This window comes from Lepidochelys olivacea (genome assembly GCF_965140295.1).
Source record: "Lepidochelys olivacea isolate rLepOli2 genome assembly, chromosome: 1".
NCBI lineage: Eukaryota > Metazoa > Chordata > Testudines > Cheloniidae > Lepidochelys > Lepidochelys olivacea.
In genome coordinates this window covers 352,187,293-352,209,780 of record NC_140411.1, presented here as the reverse complement: position 1 = coordinate 352,209,780, position 22,488 = coordinate 352,187,293, and the positions used below count along the sequence as shown (strand labels likewise).

The 22,488-nt window shown below is 43.6% G+C and overlaps 1 protein-coding gene across 2 annotated transcripts in view; it reads left to right on the top strand.

Annotated features, from left to right (window-relative positions):
- PPP6R2 (protein phosphatase 6 regulatory subunit 2) overlaps positions 1-22,488 on the top strand; it is a 156,263-nt gene that overhangs the window by 74,356 nt on the left and 59,419 nt on the right. For both annotated transcript variants that reach the window (XM_084615637.1, XM_084615636.1), the window contains exons 4-10: positions 5,698-5,884; positions 6,618-6,755; positions 11,652-11,717; positions 12,739-12,851; positions 17,914-18,027; positions 20,306-20,432; positions 21,195-21,347. In XM_084615637.1, the coding sequence (XP_084471763.1) occupies positions 5,698-5,884; positions 6,618-6,755; positions 11,652-11,717; positions 12,739-12,851; positions 17,914-18,027; positions 20,306-20,432; positions 21,195-21,347 (898 nt within the window). The remainder of the gene's footprint in view (positions 1-5,697; positions 5,885-6,617; positions 6,756-11,651; positions 11,718-12,738; positions 12,852-17,913; positions 18,028-20,305; positions 20,433-21,194; positions 21,348-22,488) is intronic.

The following is a 22,488-nucleotide window of genomic DNA, read 5'->3' as shown; positions in this document are numbered from 1 at the left end:
CAGCGGTTTCCACACCACCATTGGACTTACTTTGCCTGTCTGTTCCTGATTCTCCTTTAATTCAGGAACATCTGGCTGTGGTTGCTGCTGCTTCGGTATCCTCAGTGCTGTCTGAACTGATTGCACACCTGCCGTTATTGTTGATGCCATCTTCTGGACCTCTCCCTGCTAACCTCAGTTCAGCACTGGGGCTGCCTTTTCAGCACTGAGGGTCAGTGGAGGTATAATCTTCAGTGCCGATGATGACTCCAGTGCACACTTTGTGTGTGGGAATGTGCCGGCTTCGACTTTGGTGCTGACGTCTGCTCCAGTGCGAGTGTCGAGTGCGAGGCCTTTATCAGTGTTTCAGGCACCGACTACTTTATCTTTGTCAGAATTGAGGTGTCCTTTGTGCTGGACTTTGGAACCTCCATTGCTGCAACCACAGTTCAGCGGTTGCTCCTGTGGAACTGGTTCAGCCTGAACTGTTATGGACACCACTGGAGGTTCCATTGGCTCCGCTTCTTTTCTCTCTTTCATCAGGAGATGACTTTGTAATGCCAGACTCTTCCTCCCCTGCACCGTGGGATTTTAAATCCTACCAGGACCTTCTGAGATGCATGGCTTCAGCCTTGGGTATTCAGGCTAAGTTTGTTCAGGAGAACACACACAAGTTGCTGGATATTCTGCAATCCTCAGATCCAGGGAGGATAAATGAAGTGATCTTGGAACTGGCAAAAACTTTTTGGAACATCCCAGTGCCCTTAACACCCACAGCAAAGCATACCGATAAGAGATACTATGTGCCTCTGCATGGTTTCAAGTGCTTCCACTTGTACCTGGCATCGAACTCTCTTGTCGTAATGGTGGCTAATGAGAGGTTGATACAGGGGAGATATAAATTGACACCAAGGACAAGGATTCTAAAAGATTGGACTTGCTGGGGAGGAAAATGTATTCTACCTTATTCTTACAAATGCATGTTACCAATAAGCAAGCACTCTTATCAAACTATGACTTTGTAAATTGGAAATCAATGGCAAAATTTACAGGTAAGTTGCCAGAATCCTCTAGGAAAGAGTTTTAAGGCTTTCATTGCAGAAGGCCATCTAGTGGTGAGGACATCACTGCAGTCAGTTTTGGACATGGTGACCCTTCCTCTAGAATTATAGCCTCTGCTGTAACAAGGAGAAGGTCTTCATGGTTGCAGAACTCTGGTATAGTTTCTTAGGTCCAAAAGATGATTGAGAACCCTACCTTTGACGCCCAGTTTCAGTTTTCAGAGATAACTGACCAAACATTACACACCTATAAGTCCTTTCAAGCTATGTGGTGTGTTCATTGGGGGGGGGTTTACACTGGTAGTGGAGGCATCACTTCTTGGGGTGACAACAGCAATATCTCCTTCAGCGTTTCCTTAGATCATATTATCCCGCTAGACATCAGGCTTTCTCCAGAAAGGGGCAGAAGTTTCATAGGAGAAGGTCTTCTGGTGCCAATTTTATTTAGTCAGCCCATCCTTCACCAGCTTCAGGAAAGCAGCCAGTCTGACTCTCCAATGTCGGCATTCCAGTCGTTGTGTTTCAAGTCGTTTCCCCTTAGTCTGGGGTTAGACTGTCCCACTTCCACAAGCCTTGGGAGTCGATAACTATGGACAAGTGGGTCCAAAGCACTGTGAGACTGGGTTATGTCATTCAATTCCAGTCCATTCCCCTTCCCACCATCCTGCCTGTAATGGGGCGAGACTCGCCCCTGCGGCGTCTCCTGTTGGTCGTCCTGGAAATTAGTTCTTTAGACCTGGAGCGCACTCTGCAGGTTGGTGCCTCGCTGCTGCTGGCCCCCGTGTCCCTCCCAGACCCGGTGCCCCTTGTCCTCAGGTGCTGCCCCCTGGCAGTACATTCATTGTCTGGGTCTCCCCACCCAGGGGAAACCCCACCCACTGTCCCCACCTCACCTCAGTGGCTACTGCCAGTCACCATCTAGCTCCCTTTCACTGGGGCCGACTGCAGTCTGTATAAGCCAATCATCACAGGCAAGGGGGGTTTGGACTGGCTGCCTCTGCCTACCCTGGGCTGCACCCTTGTACCTTAGTACCTTTCTGGCCTCTGACAAGGCCGCAGTCTGGGGCTTTTCCAGCTGGGAGCACCCCAGCTCCCTTGTCCTATTCCCCAGCCTTGCTCCCCTCAGGTACTCTGTTCAGCTTCCCAGCAGCCAGGCCCTTCTCCCTCTAGAGACAGAGAGAGACTATCTGCTCCTGGCCCACTGCCCTCTTATAAGGGCCAGCTGGGCCTTGATTGGTGCGTGGCCACAGCTGAGGCTGTTTCTCCATTCAGCCTTCCCCAGCCACAGCCCTCCCCCGGGGTTGCTTTTAAACCCTCTGGACAGGAGCGGGGTGACTACCCCGTTACACTGCCCCATCCCTTTTCAGGGCCTCCCCTTTCAAGTCCTTGCTTCTTCACCAGGTGCCAGGCCCTCCAGGCTTCAGGGGCCATAGAAGAAGTTCCTCTTCAGAACTGGGGAAAGGGATTCTACTCTCAGTACTTCCTCATTCCCTAAATCCCAGGGAGGGATGAGATCTATCCTCGATCTCCACAGTCTTAATAAGTACATCAAATATATGAGATTTCTCATGGTTATTACCCTAGCGACTATTTTTTCCCTCTTTGAATCACAACAGCTGATTTGCTGCCCTCAATCTTCAGGATGCTTACTTCCATGAGGTAATTTTCCTAAGCCATAGGAGGTTTGAGATTTCCAGAGGCAGGTGAGCATTATCCATACACTGTGCTTCCTTTTGGCCTGTCCTCTGCTCTCTGGGTATTTACTAAATGTATGACTGTAGTATATCTCAGAAAAACAGGGATTCATGTCCTTCCATCCCTGGATGATTGGTTAGTGAGAGGCAAGTCCAGAGAACAAGTCCTCTGTCATGTCCAGTTCACACTATGTCTCTTTGATTAGCTGGGCCTCATTTTGAACAAACAAAGTACCAACTCAAAACATTGAGTTCATTGGTGCCCTACTAGACTCTTGAGTTCGAGAGCATTTCTGCTGAATGATTGATTTCAAGCAATTTGCCTCCTATGTCTGGCACTCCAGTCTCAGCCTTCAGCTATGGTCCATGTATTCCTGAAGTTACTAGGCCATATGGCTGCAAGCGCTTACGTAGTCCAGCATGTGAGATTGCTCCATCATCCTCTTCAAGTGTGAGTGAAGTTAGTCTGTCACCCGAGACAATCAAAGTGATGACATATGAAATAGCTCAGACCACATCTCCGTAGAGATTACAGGCACTCTCAGTGAGGGCCCAAGTGACATCAATAGCATTCTTCAGTGATGATCTGATATTGGGCATTTGCAAGGCTGCTACCAGGTCTTCTGTGTATTTACCAAGCACATGCTGTTACTACTGCATCTGACCAAGAAGCAGTAGTAAACTTTTGGAAAGGTAGTTCTGCAGTCATTTCTTTAAGTAACCTCCGAGCCCCACCTCCTTGTGAGTCAACTGAGTGAAGTACATGTCTGCAGCCACTCGAAGAAGAAAAAAAGATTGTTGCCTACCCTGTACAGTAACTGTTGTTCTTCGAGATGTGGGTGCAGACATGTATTCCACGACCCATCCTCCAGCCCTACTGCATTAGAGCCCCAACTCTTGACATTCGCTGTGAAGGAACTGTGGGGGTTGGAGCCTGTGCTGCCCTTAAATATCCAGGGGAGGGGTTATTGGGCAAGAGGGCACAAGCGCTGCCCTGTGGATACTGCTGGGCAAAGTTCTCTGGCTTTTGTGCTCTGGGCACATGCACACCTGAGCGGAACACATGTCTGCACCCACATCTCAAAGAACAATAGTTACTGTACAGGTAGGTAACTGTCTTTTGTCTTCTAAATTGGAGAGACACAGGCCACTGACTTGGAAGGGCTGACATTTTCCTTTTATCCTCCCAGTGTCACCACTGATTTATTGGGCTCTGTCTTAGTGTCTGGAGAATCATAGCCTGTAAAGATAATTGGGGCAGTAACAGTTGTGACTTTTATCAGTTATGCCTGTTGGGGCTGAAATTGAATAATTAACCCTCCTCGGAAGCTGCCAACGTCCCACAAAGGGCCCGGTGGAATTTTTATAAGACATTAAATCACACACAGAAGAACAATCTTGGAGCCCTTTATCCTGGTTTGTAAAGGATGTTGAGCTGCGTTTTTGGTTAAATATTTTCAGTGGGAGCTGTAATGTAAGTTAAATATCTATTATAGTTGTCTTGAAATAGAAGTCTACAGATAAATTTGCAATAGTGTGCACACACAGTCAGCACAGCAGTGACTGTCACTCCCTTATCTGCAGAAAGTGTACTTTACACACAAACTAACACAATTCTTGAGGAGTACATGCTTAGAAGATAGTCAATAGGTGTTGCATAAATAAAATATAAAATATATATATATATATATATTTTAACGAAACAGTTTGAATAGAAAATGTTCTATCTGTTTTAAGAACATAACAGTGGCCATACTGGGTCAGATCAAAGGTCCATCTAGCCCAGTATTCTGTCTTCCAATCGTGGCCAGTGCCAGGTGCCCCAGAGGGAATGAACAGAACAGGTAATCACCAAGTGATCCATCACTTGTCGCTCATTCCCAGCTTCTGGTTTCATTGGATTTTTTCCCCCTCCCCTCTCTTCTTCCACTGGAAAGCAGATAGTTTTGTTAGATTTTAAGAGAACCATACACCTGCCCAGCGTACTGAGCATTAATTCATTTTTTGTATTTTTTTTTTTGTTTAGATTTTTTCATTAGATAGCATATTTGGATTGATTTGGTCAAAACTTTGTAATAGGCTAGGTGCTGAAAAAGCAAGTAATTTGGCAAAAGTTGGTCAATATCTGTTGATAAAAAAAGAGTGATAGGCCTTGTTTAACTAACAGACTGTGAGGATTTTATTATCCTGTTCTTGTATTTTATTTATAGAATTGCAGGGGCATCGTTTGGATGATGTGTGTACCATTTTGTATTTGAGGAATGAACATACATACTTACAAAGTGAGAGTGTGTTCTGTTTCTTTTCCAAAACTTATTGGTTTGTTTCACAGTGTATTCTCAGGAAAAAATAAACTCAATTTATTGAGTGTGGAGAGGGGGTTGGAAAGGAAAAAACCCACCAACTCTGCTAGTAGTGGAAAGAGGGTTCAGATAGAAAACCCACAGGTTCTATTTCTTCTCCCTTTCTTGTGACCACAAAGTTCCATTGGAAGTGGCATGAGATGGGCTGGTAGCTCTGCAGGGATCTCAGCCTTCAGTGCAGTCTTTACTATAACTGGCCTATTCATCTCCTCAAGAGCACTCCCACCTCTCCATTGTCAGGCCATCTCTCTCCCCTTTTTTGGGGAAGGAGAATCATTCTCATTCTGCCCTAAATGCAGCTACAGATATTTGTCAGGGATGGGTGTTGCTGCCCCGTTTTCCCCAGCTCCCAGTGTGTGGGTCCACTCTTGGGATCTCGAACCTCTGTGGGTCACTTGTAGGTGGGCAGATTGGGCTGGACATTGCTTGAGGATATCCATCCAAAGCTGGAGTTCTGAAGTGAGTTCTTGTATCATAAATGGATTGAGGCATTTGTGTTGTGGCTTTATTTCGTAGGAATTATTATTTCAACTGTCTTCTAAGAATTTGTAGAAGGCTCTAATCTCACCTTCAGATGCTGCTTTGATTCTGTCTCTCTAGATACCCGAATACAGCCTGTGAACTCCTGACCTCTGATGTGCCACAGATCAATGACAAGCTAGGAGGGGATGAAACTTTATTGAATATCCTGTATGACTTCTTGGATCATGAGCCGCCTTTGAACCCTTTGCTTGCCAGTTTCTTCAGCAAGACTATTGGGAATCTCATTGCAAGAAAAACTGAACAGGTAGTGATTGAGTCTGTTTTGATACAAACACACTGATTACTAGTGATGTGGTTGTATGAGCACTGGACTGGCAATTTCTTCCCTCCTCCCCAGAGGAGGAAAATGCTGAGCTTTGTAGATCTGGTGTGGATTGCTGGAATTGGAAATGGAGTATGTATTTTGTAAGGCATCTTGTCAACCCTATCATTTGATGTGTGTGAATTGTTTGTGCACCTAGCAACTAGTATATAGCTTTCACTTTTGCTTCAGAGGGGCAGTTGTGTCTTGGGTATTGCACGTATGCCCATCCTTTGGCATTTTAACGTATAAACTTGTCATACATGTATTGTGCATACAACTAAGAGGCTTGAAATATTTGCATACAGTATTATGGGGATGAGTTAACTCCATTCTAAATTTTACTTCCCTTTAACATGGAGATATTTTATACAAAGGAGCCTAAGTGGGATTAAAAATTCTTCAGCTTCACCAGTGTCCTCAATCTTCATATATCTCAGTGGAATAGGATTTCTTTGGGACATGACAAAGGACTGTTAATGGAGTTCTGTTTGGCATTTCTTTGCAGTCAGATGTTCCTTTGCATACCTATTCTCTCTCAAGAAGAATTATTTATCCTCCTACCTGTTTCTTATTGTTTGGTTGATTGAAACAGAAATTTTGGGAGTACTGAGAGCTCTGTGATGTCACCTCCATGTATTGTACAGAAAACTCATGTTGCATTTTTTTTTTAAAGGTGGTTGCATTTTTGAGAAGAAAAGACCAATTTATTAGCCTGGTACTAAAGCATATTGATACATCTGCAATGATGGACCTGCTGCTTCGTCTGATCAGCTGCGTGGAACCAGCACCTCTACGGCAGGAAGTATTAAACGTGAGGCTTGCTTAACGTTTCTCTGTGGTTGGTGCAGGGGGGGGGGAGGGAGGAGAATTTCTAAGGAGATATTACTCAGTTTCAAGTAATACGAGAGTAAATTCACTCCTCTTCTAAAAACATATTTTTCTTGCTTGTGCTAAGATCCACTGATCTGGTGCAATGGGTATGTCAGCTTGCTTGTAGCTTGGGGGCGGAATTAGGCCTGTCAGTCACTGGCAACAGGAATGCCCCACGTCCTGAAGTTCCCTTCGTTTGTTCCTGAGCCCCCAGTGAGCGGCAGGCTCAACAAGACCTCTTGCTGCCGAGCTTTTCTGAGGGGAATTTCCAAACTTTATTTCAGACTAACTGTTTGTCTCAATAACAGACTCCTTGGGGATCCCTACTCATATTTCTGGTTGAGACCTCCATGGGAAAAACAGACCTATCTGGCCCATGTGGATCCTATGCACAGAGAGGGTTAGAGCTTCTGGGAAGCCCATCATTAAACCCCAGGCCAATGCATTTCTTGAGAGACCCATAAAGGGCCCATGTGGAAGAAGGGAAACGAATAAGCCCAGCCTCTTCAAGGACAGGGAGATTGATAAACATATGAAATATTTCTGGAGCAATCTCTGAGCCCAGTTTTGCTCCCCCCTCAGAAGCAGGCTCATGGGGACAAGCTTCTAAAGGGGAAATAAATGAATACCAAAATCAATGCTTGGCCCACTGCTTACCTTCATGAAGTGCAGCATCGCAGATCAGCCAGAAAATATCAGACCATGGACATGTGCTGATTCCTCTAGGCATGAATATACCCCACCCCCCAAAAAAGGGAGCTCTTCTTCCTTTTTAGGGAGGAAGGCTAACAGCCCAAATCAGAGATAGGGAATCAAATAGTCAAAAACCAACCAACCAAACAAAAAAACATTAGAGGATAAATTCTCTGAGGTAAGAGTGTACTGAATATTGTGAAACTAGGCTTAGGAGCTGCCCTAGACAAGCTATGACTCTATATCCCTCTTCATGCACCCTGGGAGAGTGTAATAGAGGGAAAGGGATTTCCCGCCACACCAAAAAGATTGGTAAAGTATCAGGCTGTTATCCCGAGCTGCAACTTTGGGTCATCATGTGCCACATAAGGCATATGTGCTAGAGAGATTGGAGGTATGTGTAGGACAAGCAAACAAACAGGAGATGGATGCTGGCATCCTTTGTGGAATAGAGAGGGAGGAACTATGTGTTTAAGATACAAGATCAGATAAGTTGGGAGCAGCTAAATTGGGATGGGTCTTGAAGGGAAAGACCAAAAGTTGGATTTTGACACAGTGGGGAAAGGGAAGCTAATGGAGGGATGTAAAGAAGGGAGAGTGACTTGATTAAAATGACAGGTTAGTCATTTGGCTAACCAAAGCATTTTGGTTGGACTTGTTTGTGTGACATGGGTGTCAGGTAGGCCAGAGAGAAAAGGTCAAGACAGGAAATAAGGACTTGAATGGTAGTTTTAGATGTATGCACAAAGAGAATAGACTGTTTCTCTGAAATGTTATGGCAACAGAAATAGCAACATTTAGATATGGCCAGGATGTGTGGGTCTAAAGAGAGAGAGTGAAGTCAAAGCTGCCCATATTATGAGCTTGAGTGGGAGGATAGTGGTAATATCAATAGCAAGAAAGGGAGTTCAGTTTTTGCCATGCTGAGTTTAAGATGATTGCCAGACTTACACAAGGAGATATTGAAGAGACTGGCTAAGATGTGGGATTTGGATAGGGAGTGACAGGTCAGAGGTACAGAGATAAATTTGAGTCATCAGCATGAAGACGGTATTTGAAGCCACGTGAGCAGATAAGATCCTCTGGAAAGTGGGTGTAGATGGAGGAGGAGGAGGGAGCCTGAGGGACCCCCACTGATAAAGGGAAATGGGTGGAGGAGGGAGACTCTAAATGAGACACAAGGAATGAACAAAGAGGTAGGAGGATAATTAGGAGCAGATGAGATTGTACAAACTAATGGAGGACAGGATTTTGAACAGTCAGGGAATGGTCAGTGGTATTCATAGCAGTTAAGAGATCAAAAAGGATGGAATAGAGGTCATAAGATTTGGTTAGGAAGAAGTCACTAGAAGCTTTAGTAAGAACAGTTTCAGAGGAGTGGAGCGGGCAGAAGCCAAGTTGGAGGCGAGGAACTTGGGTATAATGGTTATAGATGGCATGGTTTGGAGGTTTGGGAGGTAAAGAGAATAAGAGGAGATAGGACAATAGTTGGAGAGGTAGGAGGAGGTAAAGGGTTGGACTAAGGTCCCAGACCAAAGGAGGACCACTTTTTATGAAAGTGGGAAGACCAAGTTTAACCTAGCAGCACTGTTGTGGCAACTGAAAATTTCAACTGTTTTCTGTAATGTAAACAGAGCTTCTGGACCATCTTTAAACACTTGATAGTAGGGTGATAGGGGACATATAACTAGATTTATGGATCTTGTCCTTTCCCCTCAGCTGATGCAGAATTGTTATGGCAGTATATTTTAAAGTACTGTGTCCACTTTCCATAGGAGAATATTCCCTGATCAAAGAGACTTCGCAGATAGGATATGTTTCCTTTGTAATCCACCTGCTCACCTCTTACTTCCTTTCTGGTTGTTGATGGTGGCTGAGACCCTTCTGGGAGAGAAGGGGCTTTGTAAAAGTCTGTCCTAATAAAGGTTCAGCTGGTGTTAATGGGGAATGATGCCTCCTGGAGAGGGGAGCAGGTTGCTGGGATTTAGGGTCCCTAGAACAGCTCCCTCACTGGGCTGAAGAGGAAAGAGAAAGACAGCACATGTTAAAACCCAAATTAATAAGTCCAGTTTGAGTATAAACATAGTTAAGATTCAGACAGGGAACCGCATTCTTGACTAACTTGCTCAGTGTTTTCTGAAGATGTTACTCCCTTGTCTGCTTATATCTTGATCTTCACTCCAAGGGTCTGGAAGTTGAAATTGGACAAATTCAGACTGGAAATAATTACCGTCACTGTTAAAAATTTGCATCTTAACCACTGCAATAGCTTACCAAGGGTCATGGTGGATTCTCCATTATTGGCAACTTTTAAATCAAGAGTGGATGTTTTTCTAAAAGATCTGCTCTAGTTCAAACAGGAATTAATTCAGGGCCTGTGTTATGCAGGAGGTCAGGGTAGATGATCAATGGTCCCTTCATGTCTTACAACCTATAAATCTATGGGCACAATATGTTAGGTGATATTGGCACAGGTATCCTTTGTGGTTGAGGTCAGGTCACAAAAACTACTATACCCCTTGCTTGAGACATTAGACTTAATTAAGGTGTTTGACTTGGTACTGTATGACATTTTGATTAAAAAACAAACCTAGACGGTATAAAATTAACATAGGACACGTTAAATGGATTAAAATCTGGATAATGGATAGGTCTCAAAATGTAATTGTAAACTGCCAATCATCATCGAATAGGTGTGCTTCTAGTGGGGTGCCACAGGGACTGGTTCTTAGCCCCCTGCACTATTTAACATTTTTATCAATGATCTGGAAGAAAACATAAAATCATCACTGATAAAGTTTGCAGATGACGCACAATTTGGAAGTGGTAAATAATGAAGAGGACAGGTCACTTCTCTGATCACAGAGTGGTCTAGATTGCTTAGTAAACTGGGCACAAACAAAATATGCATCTTAATACAGCTAAATATAAATGTGTACATCTAGGACCAAAGAATGTAGGCCATATTTAGAGAACAGGGGACTCTATCCTGGGAACCAGTGACTGTGAAAAAAGATTGGGAGTTCTGGTGGTTAAGCAGCTGAACATGGCATTGCTGTAGCCAGAAGGGCAAATGCAATTCTTGGATGCATAAATAAGGGAATCTGAAGCAGGAATAGAGAGGTTATTTTACCTCTGTATTTGGCACTGGTGCAACCAGTGCTGCATTAGTGTGTCCATGTCTGGTGCCCATAATTCAAGAAGAATGTTGATAAATTGGACAGGGTTCAGAGAAGAGCCACGAGAATGACTGAAGGACTCAAAAACATGCCTTATTGTAATACATTCAAAGCTCTGAATCTATCTAGCTTAACAAAGAGAAGGTTATGGGGTGACTTGATTACCTACATGGGGAACAAATATTTAATAATGAGCTCTTCAGTCTAGCAGATAAAGGTCTAACATTATTCAATGGCTGGGAGTTGAAGTTAGACAAATTCAGATTGGTGTGTGTGTAAGGTGTAAATTTTTAGCAGTGAAACTAATTAACCATTGGAACAATTCACCAACGGTTGTGGTGGATTCTCCAACACTGACAATTTTAAAATCGAGATTGGATATTATTATGTAAAATATCTGCTCTGTGAATTATTGTGGGGAAGTTTATGGTCTGTTATACAGGAGGTTAGATTAGATTATCACAGTGGTTTCGTTTGGTTTTTGAATCTATTATATATTATATATATATATATATATTTGGAATCTATTATATATAAAACTAGAGAATTAAAACAAGACACATTGTAGGAAAAAATTATGCATTGGTCAAGAAATGGATCTGATGACTTAATAGGTCTTACTCATCTCTATTTTCTGTGTTTCCATAATATTTATTTGTATTAAGAAACATAGTGAATCCATCTCAGTTGGCCTCAGCTCCCATTAAATTTACTGACTTGGTCTGGCAGTTGTTGCAGGGACAATACATAGCAAAGATTTGATGTTATTTGGTCAGTACAAGTTAACATACAACAATTTCTAGCCCTGAGGAAGTGGAGTGTAGTACTTCTGTCTTGTGGACTGTGAAATAGAGGGAGACTAATTTTCCTTATTGTATGTATCCCTTGCTAAGCAGTGCTTGCCGTAAGTAGCAACTGACCGAGTTATGTGATCTCAAACCAGGGACTCTCTCCTTTCTCCTCAGTGGCTTAATGAAGCAAAAGTAATTCAGAGACTTGTGGCGCTGATCCATTCGAGCCAGGATGAGGATGTGAGTGTGACATCACTTATTTTTTTGTCTGATTTTGTAAACTTAATAAGAGGCCTATAAGCATGAGCACTTGAGAGTACTCTTTCTCTGACTCCTGGAAGAATGCCCATCTTGCTAATGGGAAGAGAATAGTAATGGAGAGTATGTGTGGCAGTGCTGTCTTTCTTTTGAGTACCCAGCCTGACATCAATTCGTGGGGTTTTCTCTAGCTATTTGAGTACCAGTTTCCTGCTTATTCAAAGCCAAGCTCTGTGTGGTATGAATTTAGATGGAATTCTTACAATCAATGATGATTCAATGGGGTTTATTGAGAACTTGCTTCTTGGAGTATGCTATTGAAAGACGTTGACAACTGGCTAGTAGTGGTCTTTAGCTAATTTTTAAGCCAAAAACAATGTTTTTGTTTTAATATCCTACTAAAATCTACAAGATGCACTTAAGGGAATTTGAGCCTGTGCAAAAAATGTGCCAAGTATTAGATTATACAGATAAAAATGGACAGCTCAAATACTGCAACTAAAGGTTTGTGATGTAAACCAGTGGTATTTAAGGAATTTTGTTAAAGAACTCTCTTGTGTGTTTCATATTTTTAAGGAAGTAAGAAATATTACTGAGCAGAGATAAGCAAAGATGAAACATCTGCAGTAACAGTCTTGACTGAAAAACGATAGAAAAAAACCCCTCATTTTGAAATTTTACAGTTTATTTTAACTTACTAGTTAAAGAAAACCCTTTCTTTGATTCTAACATCTTCCTGTTAATTATGTTGCTGATATGAATGATGCTTTCAATCTAAGCTTATATCTTCATAGCTAGTTAATTAAGGCAGAATTTATCTGATCTTCCATCTTATCTTGGAGTACTGCTGGCTTTGAGCTGAGGGATTCTTGTTTGCTTAGTTCCATGCATTGCTGGCTGCTGTTCTCTCTTCTGTCCCAACTGCATTACATTTCCTCTGAAGGCCATGATGAACCCAGCTGTGCAGTTAGTACTTAAATGTGACCTTTGACATTGTTTACAGAGGCAATCAAATGCTTCCCAGACCTTGTGTGATATCATAAGACTGAGCAGAGACCAGGGAAACCAGCTACAGGAGATATCTGAGCCTGACCCGCTTCTCACAGCACTGGAATCGTAAGTACATGTCAGAGGAGTATTACTAAACTAAAATGACTGTTGCTGGTAACGTTATTTCCTGATACATCTGGGGCATGAACCGTGCAGTAAATAATCTCAGACCTTTGCCACACTCCTCACAATTGTTCAAACTAACGATATTTATTGTTGCTACATTATGGTAACACCCAAAGGCCCCAATCAAGCTTTACTGTACTTTTGCATTGTACAAAGACATAGGAAAACTTGGTCTCTGCCCTGAAAAGCCTACACTAATAAAAAAGACACCACCGTTGAGAGTGACAAACAGAAGGGAACTGGGAAGACGGTAATGGAGGTAATGCGCTCACCAGAGTGTCTGACTATTTCATAAACATTAATTTATTTCCACAGCTCCCCTGTGAGAGGTTGATGTTAGCACCCTATTTCATATAAGGGAATTCATAACCTTAACTGCTTCAGTTCCTTTGCTACTGCTGCAGGGAGCAAACTGAACTTTCCCTCATGCCCTCAGACTAGATCTTCTCTTAGCCTAGCTTCATGTTTTCTTGTCAATAGTTAGTTTAGAGCATTATAGGACAGCTCCGTATATATAGCTTCCCTCATCCTGAGGACCTTCAGTTCCTCACCAGGACTGTGTGTTGGACACTGAGTTTTGTATGGGCTTCCAGAGATGTGCCCTCTTGCCTGATGATCGTACCAGAAATGAACACCTACATCTGGTGATCTCTATGTCTGGGTGAGACCCACCTGGTAACCCAGTGCATGGTTTGCTGTGTCTTCACTGCCTGTGCTAGAAGGGATTGATGCCTGAGGTTCCAGGCTCTAACTGCCTACAGCCTGATATTCAGAGAGGCCCATCAAGGGTACCAAGACCAGCCTTCATGCCAAGGTAATTTTTCTGTTATGGCTTCACCTCTGTGATTTATCATGGGCTTGAGGTATGAATCTTTTTTTGCCCACTACTGGGAGCAAATCCTTTACCTAGCACCATCTGACTCCACTGGTGCCAGTTTAAATAGTCTAAATAGGTACTGACACCACCTGTTAAGGCCTCAGTAGCCTTTAGTGATGATAGAGGAAGCACCGACTTTGGTGTCCGGTCTTTACTCGCACTGTTGCTCTTGGAACTGACTCTGGACTTGTCTTCCGAGGCTGATGCCTCTGTTTTGGAACCAAAAGTCCACATGGATGCTGCTCCAGGTAAAGGGAAAGAGAAGAGGAAGCACATCTTCCCATAAGAGGGGCTCAAGCAGAAGAAAAAGGAAGTGCCATCTCTCTTCTCCTTCGTGCTTTCTGACCTACCAATTCTTTGAAGATGCTCAAATGGCACTGCTGTCACCTCCTCTCTACGCTCCTCTAGAGTGGGATGTCTCTGGACTGACTAATTTAGACTCCTTGTTGTTTTGGATCCTGATAACACCTTTAGTCTCTCTTTGCCTAAGGAGCATCCACTATTGAGGCTACTAGCCACCTGTCCGCATGCTTTTCCATTGCTTCGCTTGGTACCTGCATAGACTTTCTCTGGTCTCAATCCGGAATCACCTCAGAATAGCTTCATCCCCTTCAGAAATTAACCTGGAGGGTCCCCGACTTTGAGATTCCAGTCTTCTTCCCTTATCACAGATCCAGGCATCATGCAAGGCCCTCTTCAGCTCCTTATGTGGCTCTTATACAGGATTCCATGAAAGCCTTGCTAGAGGCTGTGAGAACAACTGCAGCATTAACTGCCCTGCTGATACTGATACCTTTTCTGGCACTATTGCCTCCCTCAGCACCAATCCCCTCGTCAGCGCCTATTCCTCACTCAGCACCAACACAACCTTCCTTGCCAGCACCAATGCCTGCACCAGACCCCTCAGATCTGCAGAAAGGGTCTACCTATTTTTGAGGAATGGAATGAGACTCCCTCAGAGAGACCATACAAATTCCCTTCTGAGGAGCATTTAGGTGGCACCTCAGCAGAATATCATATTAGTGCTTCATCTGTTTTCTCTCCTGACTGACAGAGGTAGTTTCTTGCAAGGTCCACTCATCTTTATACAGAAGCTGTCAATCTCTGGAATTGACGCATCTGTCACCAGGTCACCCGCTCAGCAGTGCACCTTCCAGGGGAGCACAACACTTTCTCAGACTGCCTCAGTAGGCATTTCTCTAGAGACCGTGAGTGGGAACTGAGTGACTCAGTAGTGCAGAGCATCTTTCAGTAATGGAGATTCTTGCTGGGGGGATTTCTTTGCATCTCAAGAGAACAGCCTACTGTTCCTGCACAGCTAGAGGCCACAATTCCAGAGGAGATGCATTTCTAGTACAGTGTTCAGAACCACTGATGTACTCATTCCCATTCTTTCCTTTTGCCCTGAGTCCTGAGAGAGTGCAAACAAGACGAAGTGTCAGTGATCCTAGTGGCCATTCAGGTTCACCAGCTTTCTCCAGATGTCCTCATACCTTGACCCAGGACAAGGGCAAGATCCTCTGTCCCAATCCAACATCTCTCCAGCTAGCAGCTTTGTATTTGAATGGACACTGAGCTTAGAAAGGGTTTGCTCAGTGGCCATACCATTCCTCATTAGCAATAGCAGAAAAGACGTCAGGAGAAAATGAAATGGAAAACATTCTGTACCTGGTGCCAGCATCGTTGGATACCCACAGAAAGTTCCAAAATCCCTTCATATTCTGACTATCACCTATCTCTAAATATTTCAGGGCTGTCCCTTAGCGCCATGCAAGTACACTTGGTAGCTATTAGTGTTTTTCACTCTCCAGTGGACAATCATTCAGTCTTTGCCCATCTGACAACAGTAAGATTTCAGAAGGGGCTTGTCACAATCTTTCTTCAGTGCTGAAATCTACTGTGATATGGTACCTCATTTCAGTTCTTTCAGCATGAACAAATCCCCCGTTCGAGCCGTTAGCTTCATGTACCTTCACTCATCTGTGAAGGTTGCCTTTCTGGCTGCAGTGATTGGAAGCAGAAAAGCAGGTGAGCTGGGGCTCTTATGGCGGACTTTACCTATATGGCCTTCCAAGAGGATAAAAATTCGTTGACATTACATCCAAAGTCGATTCCTAAAGTAATGTTGGAATTCCATCTGAGCCAGGTCATCCATCTACCCATCTTCTATTCAAAACCCCACGCCTCCAGAGAACACAGGAAGCTCCACCCTTTGGATGTCCATCAAGCATTGGCATTCTGCCCGCAGAGGACAGAAGCCTTCAGGAAATCTCCCAAACTATTTGTATCTTTCACCAACCTATGAGAAGGGGAATCTCAGGCTGCATCCTGGTTGGTTATGAATTAATGGTGGCCGCTCCCACAAGGAGTTAGAGCCCTCTTGATCAGAGTCCAGGCTGCATCATTAGCTTCTCTCTGTGATGGATGTGTGGTGCAGCCACATATGGCTCTGTGCATAGCTTTTGTGAGACAGTACGCTGTTGTACAAGATTCTACAACAGATGCATCCTTCGGGAGAACGGTCATCTGTTCTGTGGTACAGCAGGGCCCCTTGCACCCTCCTCCTCCTCCTCAGTGAATACTGCTTATGAGTCATCTCAAGTGGAGTACACACCGAGACCATCACTTGAAGAAGCAAAAGAGATAACTGGAGTTCTTCCAGATCTGTACATAGTTGTAGTCCACTACTCACCTTCCTCCTCTGCTCTGGATCCTGATTGTAAAGTTATTTGGGATAGAGAAGGCACTGGAGAGGTGATTGGCCCTCACTGGTCCTTTATACCCTTGATTTGGAGCATGAGGAGGAGAAGGGTGCAGGCCTGGACCAACGGACACACTGCTAGTGAAAAATCTTCCTGTCTCAGATGCATGGTGCATATGTGCACCTTGAATGGAATACACAGTGGATACCACACAGCTCAGAGAACTCCAGTGACTGCTTAGGGTAAGTAACCTCTCTTTGCGGAAACTGGTAGAAGCAGTGAGAGTTAGGGATTAACAACTGAAGTGCATAGACTTGGAAAGCATTGGTTGTAGCCCTACCTATGATTTTCAAAGTGGGAAATGTCCTTTGTACTGGTTTTTGGAGGAATGTTCAAAACATATTTGTAGAAGCCACTTTGGAAAAATAGATTTGGTCACAGATGAGGAACTAGAGATTGCATTCAGATCATTATGGATGAGTGAGAGAGTGCACACTGCCAACCAAAACCTTGTCTTGATGCTGTCTTTTGTTTATTGTACACATTAGACTACAGTGACATGAAATGGGCAATCAAGGATTACCTGTTTGCCACACACTAGGCGAGTAGAGATACTACCTGCCTACATTTGTGCTGGTCAGTCCCTAAACCTGAATTGGAGAGTCACATCTGTGTATTTATAGTTTTAAAGCCAGAGGTGACTGTTATGATCATCTAGTCTGAACTACAACACAAAACAGGCCACCAGCTTTCCCCCAGTGATTTGTGCATATAACCCAATAACTTGTGGTGGGGCTAGGGCATATTGCTTAGGAAGACATTCAGTCTTTACTTAAAGACACCTTGAGGTGGAGATTCTACCCTTTTTCTTGGTGATAATTTGTTCCAGTAGATAATTACCACCACTGTTGGAAATTTGCATCTTATTTACAGTTTGAGCTCTACTGACTTCAATTTTCAGTCATTTGATCTTATTATGCCTTTGGCAGATAGATTAGAGCCCAGTAGCATTTGATATCTTCTCCATGGGATCTGTACAGGTACTTATAGACTGTGCTCAAGTTACCTTTTAACCTTCTCTTTGATAAGTTGAATAGATGGAGTGCACGGTGTTGGCCAGCTAGCAATTCATAATGTAGAGGCATTCCTCTGCTCATGTGAGCTGGAGCTACTTTTTGCTTCAGAGAGTCGATGGTGTAATCAAGTACATGCCCAAACCATAGATAAGCAGACTCCTAGACCTGACATAGTCCGTCCCAGTATATCTGCCACTGAGAGGGGAGTTCCCCTCATCTGTCTTCCAAAGAACTGCTCTTTCTTTATTTCAGAAATTGAGTGGGTAGTTTTAAAATTAAAACAATTAATACTGCAAACTGTTTGTGTCTCTGATGCCTTTCTTTAACTCCCGTGTGTCATTTAACAGGCAGGAATGCGTGGAGCAGCTTTTGAAAAACATGTTTGATGGAGACCAGACTGAAAACTGCATAGTGAATGGAACTCAGATTTTATTAACGTTATTGGAGACGAGGCGCTCTGGGTAGGTTTACTCCTCTTAGCAAGAAAATGTTACAGCTCAAAATCTAGTTTGACTTTGTTCAGAAAATAAGTACCTGGCATACTTTCAGGGGCTGCCTAAAAACAAATACAAGAAAAGCTGTTTTTAAATGCACTAGTTGTGCTTCCATGTAGCATCTCAGGGTTGTAGCCGCATTGTGCTAGGGGCAAACACATAGGAAAGCACATCTTTACACCAGAGAACTTACAATCCAAATAAAAACAGAAGGTGGGAGAAAGAGGTATAACTAAGGGGAGGCACACTTCACTGTTTGTAGGCCAAGCTCATTGCATACACTAGGAATTCCTAGCATCTCTCCACCCCCTACAATCTCCCTGTGTGCCTTCAACCTCTATCCCCCATGCCAGGGGCTCTTTGCATCCTCATACCCTCCTCCCCCCGTACAAGAGTGACCCATTCCTCTCATGTCAGGGCCTATGGCACACCCCTGTTCCCCCATACTCGAGTCATCCATTCTCCCCCATGTCAGGGACTCTATGTGTGCCTCTTCTGCAAATGCCTTTCCATTCCCCTTTCTTCCTCTCTGTCTCCTTCAGTCTGTCAGAGAGGGGTATTTTATGCTGGAATATGCTAATTTCTGCCATCTGCAGGTTCTTTGATCTGTAGAAAAATTAGAAGTGATTGAAACTGTGGCTGTGATAATCAGATGCCTTGGGCTCCCTGCCCCCATTTGCCCCTTTTGTTTTTTCTGTTTTTTACCATAATCAATAGGGCTCTGATCATTCCCTGACAGTTTGCTCCGATGAGGTGTTCAAAATTTATCAAGTTACATCCAGACAGAAAATGCCACCAAGCTGAGTGCAAGGGCCTCACAAGGTTGGCCAATAACTCCCCAAACAATAAATGGGGACTGGAATCCTAGAAATGTAGAGCTGGAAGAAACATCAAGACGTGATCCTATGTAGCCCTCTGTGCTGAGGCAGGACCAAGTAAACCTAGACCATCCCTGACAGGTGTTTGTCCAGCCTGTTCTTAAAACCCTCCAATGATGGGGATTCCACAGCCTCCCTTGGAAGCCTGTTCCAGAGCTTAACTGCACTTGTAATTAGAATATTTTTTCTAATATCTAATCTAAATCTCTGTTGCTGCAGATTAAGCCCATGACTTCTTGTCCTACCTTCAGTAGACATGGAGAACAATTGATCACCATCCTCTTTATAACAGCCCTTGACATATTTGAGGACCATGATCAGGTCCCCCCTCAGTCTTCTTTTCTTAAGACTAAACATGCTCAGTTTTTTTTAACCTTTCCTTGTAGGTTAGGTTTCCTAAACCTTTTATAATTTTTGTTGCTCTTCTCTGGCCTGTTTCTAGTTTATCCATCTCTTTCCCAAAAATGTGATGCCCAGAAATGGACACTACTTCAGCTGAGGCCTCACCAATCCTGAGAAGAGCAGGACAATTGCCTTCTTTGTCTTACATGCAACACTCCGGATTGATAATAGCCTTTTTCACAACTACATCGCGTTGTTGACTTGGCTCTGTTTGTGATTGACTAGAACCCTGATCCTTTTCAGCTGAACTGCTTGTCTACCAGAAACTCCTTCCTGTTTGCTCAGAACAGACGGAAGGAAGTGTAGGTTTGCAAGGCCATCAGGAGGCTTGCGAAGCAAGAATTATTTTGTGGTTACGGCACTGGCAGTGACTTGACATCTGGATTCAGTTTCCAGCTCTGCCACGGATTGCTTGTGGGGGCTCAGGGAAAATCACTTAATTTCTCTGTAGCTCACTTTTTCATCTGTAAAAGGAAGATAATGCTTCCCTGCCTCGCCAGGGTACATTAAAGTTTGTTGTGCACTTAAAAATACTCAAGCGATCGGGGCTATATCAGCTAGTGTATTTGCATTATTCTTGTTAAACATGTCTTGAAGTTTTGTTAGAGCGTTTAACAGTTGTGTACAAGATTAACACTTCCAGATACATCTTTAATGCTTAAATATTTCAGAAATGTTAAACACAAGGACATATTTTAATTCTTTTTTCTTTGCTGTCCTCAGTATGATGAGTAAACGGTAATTTACTCTGTCATCGCACTCTGCCTCATGGATTTGTATTTACATAGTATTTAAAACTTCAGTCATCAAGAAATAGTTTCTCTTGGAAAATAGCTGTGAATTTGAAGAGGGAATTAGAAGGCCAGATAATAGGGCTGGGATGGGTTGCTGATGAAGTCAAGCATGGCTACTTTTGGTGGTTTTGTCCAAGTTTTGAATATTATGTTTTACCTTTCTCCCTACAGAGTGGAGGGACTGATGGACTCATTCTCTCAGGGATTTGAAAGGTCTTACACTGTCAATAGCAGCATCTTACATGGTATTGAACCACGGCTAAAGGATTTTCACCACCTTCTACTCAATCCCCCCAAGGTAAAGCACCTTAGCCCTTCCTGTGTTCACAGTAGCTGACAACATGCACTTCAGAGGTTTTCTTTCCTCTCTGTGTAAGATCATTTACCTCCTGGATATTTTCAGTTTTGCTCACCTAAAAGCATCATGTACTAAAAAAACAAAATTCTAAATAAATTAACTTAAACCCTCAAAGAGAAATTCAGAGTTCAGTTTTAGACTTTAGATGTCTAGCTACCAAGTGGTGGGATTTGGCGGCCGAGTTGCTGTATTTGAGTAACATTAAGGATATTGTTCTATTGTAACTAGGGTTTTGGAGAGGTGTGTGTGGAAAGGAAGCATTTCCAAATACAGACTGTTGGAATTCATGAATATTCTGATTGGCATGCAAGTCTGCTATTAATCCCGTGGGATAGTTATATTATCAACAGATGGCTATGTCTCCCATAGGGCAGGACTTCTGTCCTTTCATGAGCCCTTTATAATAAAGATTCGTATTTACTCATTAGTGGTTGTAGCTTTCTGAAATTTGATATAGAAAATACTATCTGAATATTGTTCGTTTTGATTCAGAAGTTATTTAATTTCACTTTCTGGTCCCTGGACATGACTCAGTGGGTAGAAGGAAAGGGTGACTTAGGTATCAAACAGTTTCCTTAGCAGAGGAGGTTTACATGAAGCTGAACTGAATGTAAAATCAGACAAATGTCTGATTAGAGTAATGCCATTTTGACTTATGTAGAGATGGACTCAAAATCTGGTTCCTTTTTCTGTTTGTGGTAGAAAACGTCAATCCTGACTACAATTGGTGTCTTGGAGGAGCCATTGGGGAATGCTCGTCTTCATGGAGCTCGACTAATAGCTGCTCTGCTTCACACAAACACTCCCAGTATTAACTATGAACTATGCAGACTCAATACCATGGATTTATTACTTGTGAGTAATACAGTGTGACATACTATGGAAGAATATGCTGTTTAAACAGAGAACATTATCTGTGAGCCGTACAATACAAAGACAGGTACACTGTATTTAATGTATGCCTGTTTGGAGTGTCTAATTAATTGCTTAATCTGCTGAAAGTAGGAATACAGGAACTCCTCACTTAAAGTCGTCCCGGTTAACGTTGTTACCTTGCTGATCAGTTAGGGAACATGCTCTTTTAAAGTTGTGCAATGCTCCCTCTAACGTCCTTTGGCAGCCGCCTGCTTTGTCCACTGCTTGCAGGAAGAGCAGCCTGCTGCAGCTAGCTGGTGGGCGGTTGGAACCAGGGTGGACCGGCAGCCCCCCATCAGCTCCCCTCTATCAGCTCCCCGCTCCCCTAAGTTCCCTGTGCAGCAGCTGCTCAGCAGGCTATCAATTGCCAGCAGTTCAGTTGTCCCTCCCCACACTGCCATGTGCTGCTCCTGCCCTCTGCCTTGGAGCTGCTCCCTGAGACTCCTGCTTGCTGTGTGAGGGGGAGGGGAAGAAGAGGGGGGCTAATGTCAGGGTGTCCCACTACCCCCGGCTCCTGCACCCCGCTTACCCCATCTTCCATAGAGCAGGTGGGACACATGGACAGAGGGAGCTGCAGTCCCTCTCCGCTTGCTGATCTAATTAACAAGGCAGTGTACTTCTGACCCCACTCTTCATACTTAAAGGGGAAATGCCATCTCTGTCTCTCAAACACAGGCAGGGTCTGTGTCTCTGTCTCTGTCTCTGTCTGCCCTCCCTCCTTTCCTGCTGCCTTGTAAAGTGAGAAAGTTAACCTTGGAGGGCTCGGCCAATTACTAGTTCATCATTTAGCAGTAATGACAGGGTTCAGAGTAGCAGCCGTGTCAGTCTGTATTCGCAAAAAGAAAAGGAGGACTTGTGGCACCTTAGAGTCTAACCAGTTTATTTGAGCATAAGCTTTCGTGTAGCTCACGAAAGCTTATGCTCAAATAAATTGGTTAGTCTCTAAGGTGCCACAAGTCCTCCTTTTCTATTTAGCAGTAAGGCATTCCCTGGGAAATATCCCGCCCTCTGACTCCTCCACCTCAACCAAGCTTCACAATCATCAGCACTGTGTACCAGTATTAAATTGTTTGTTTAAAAC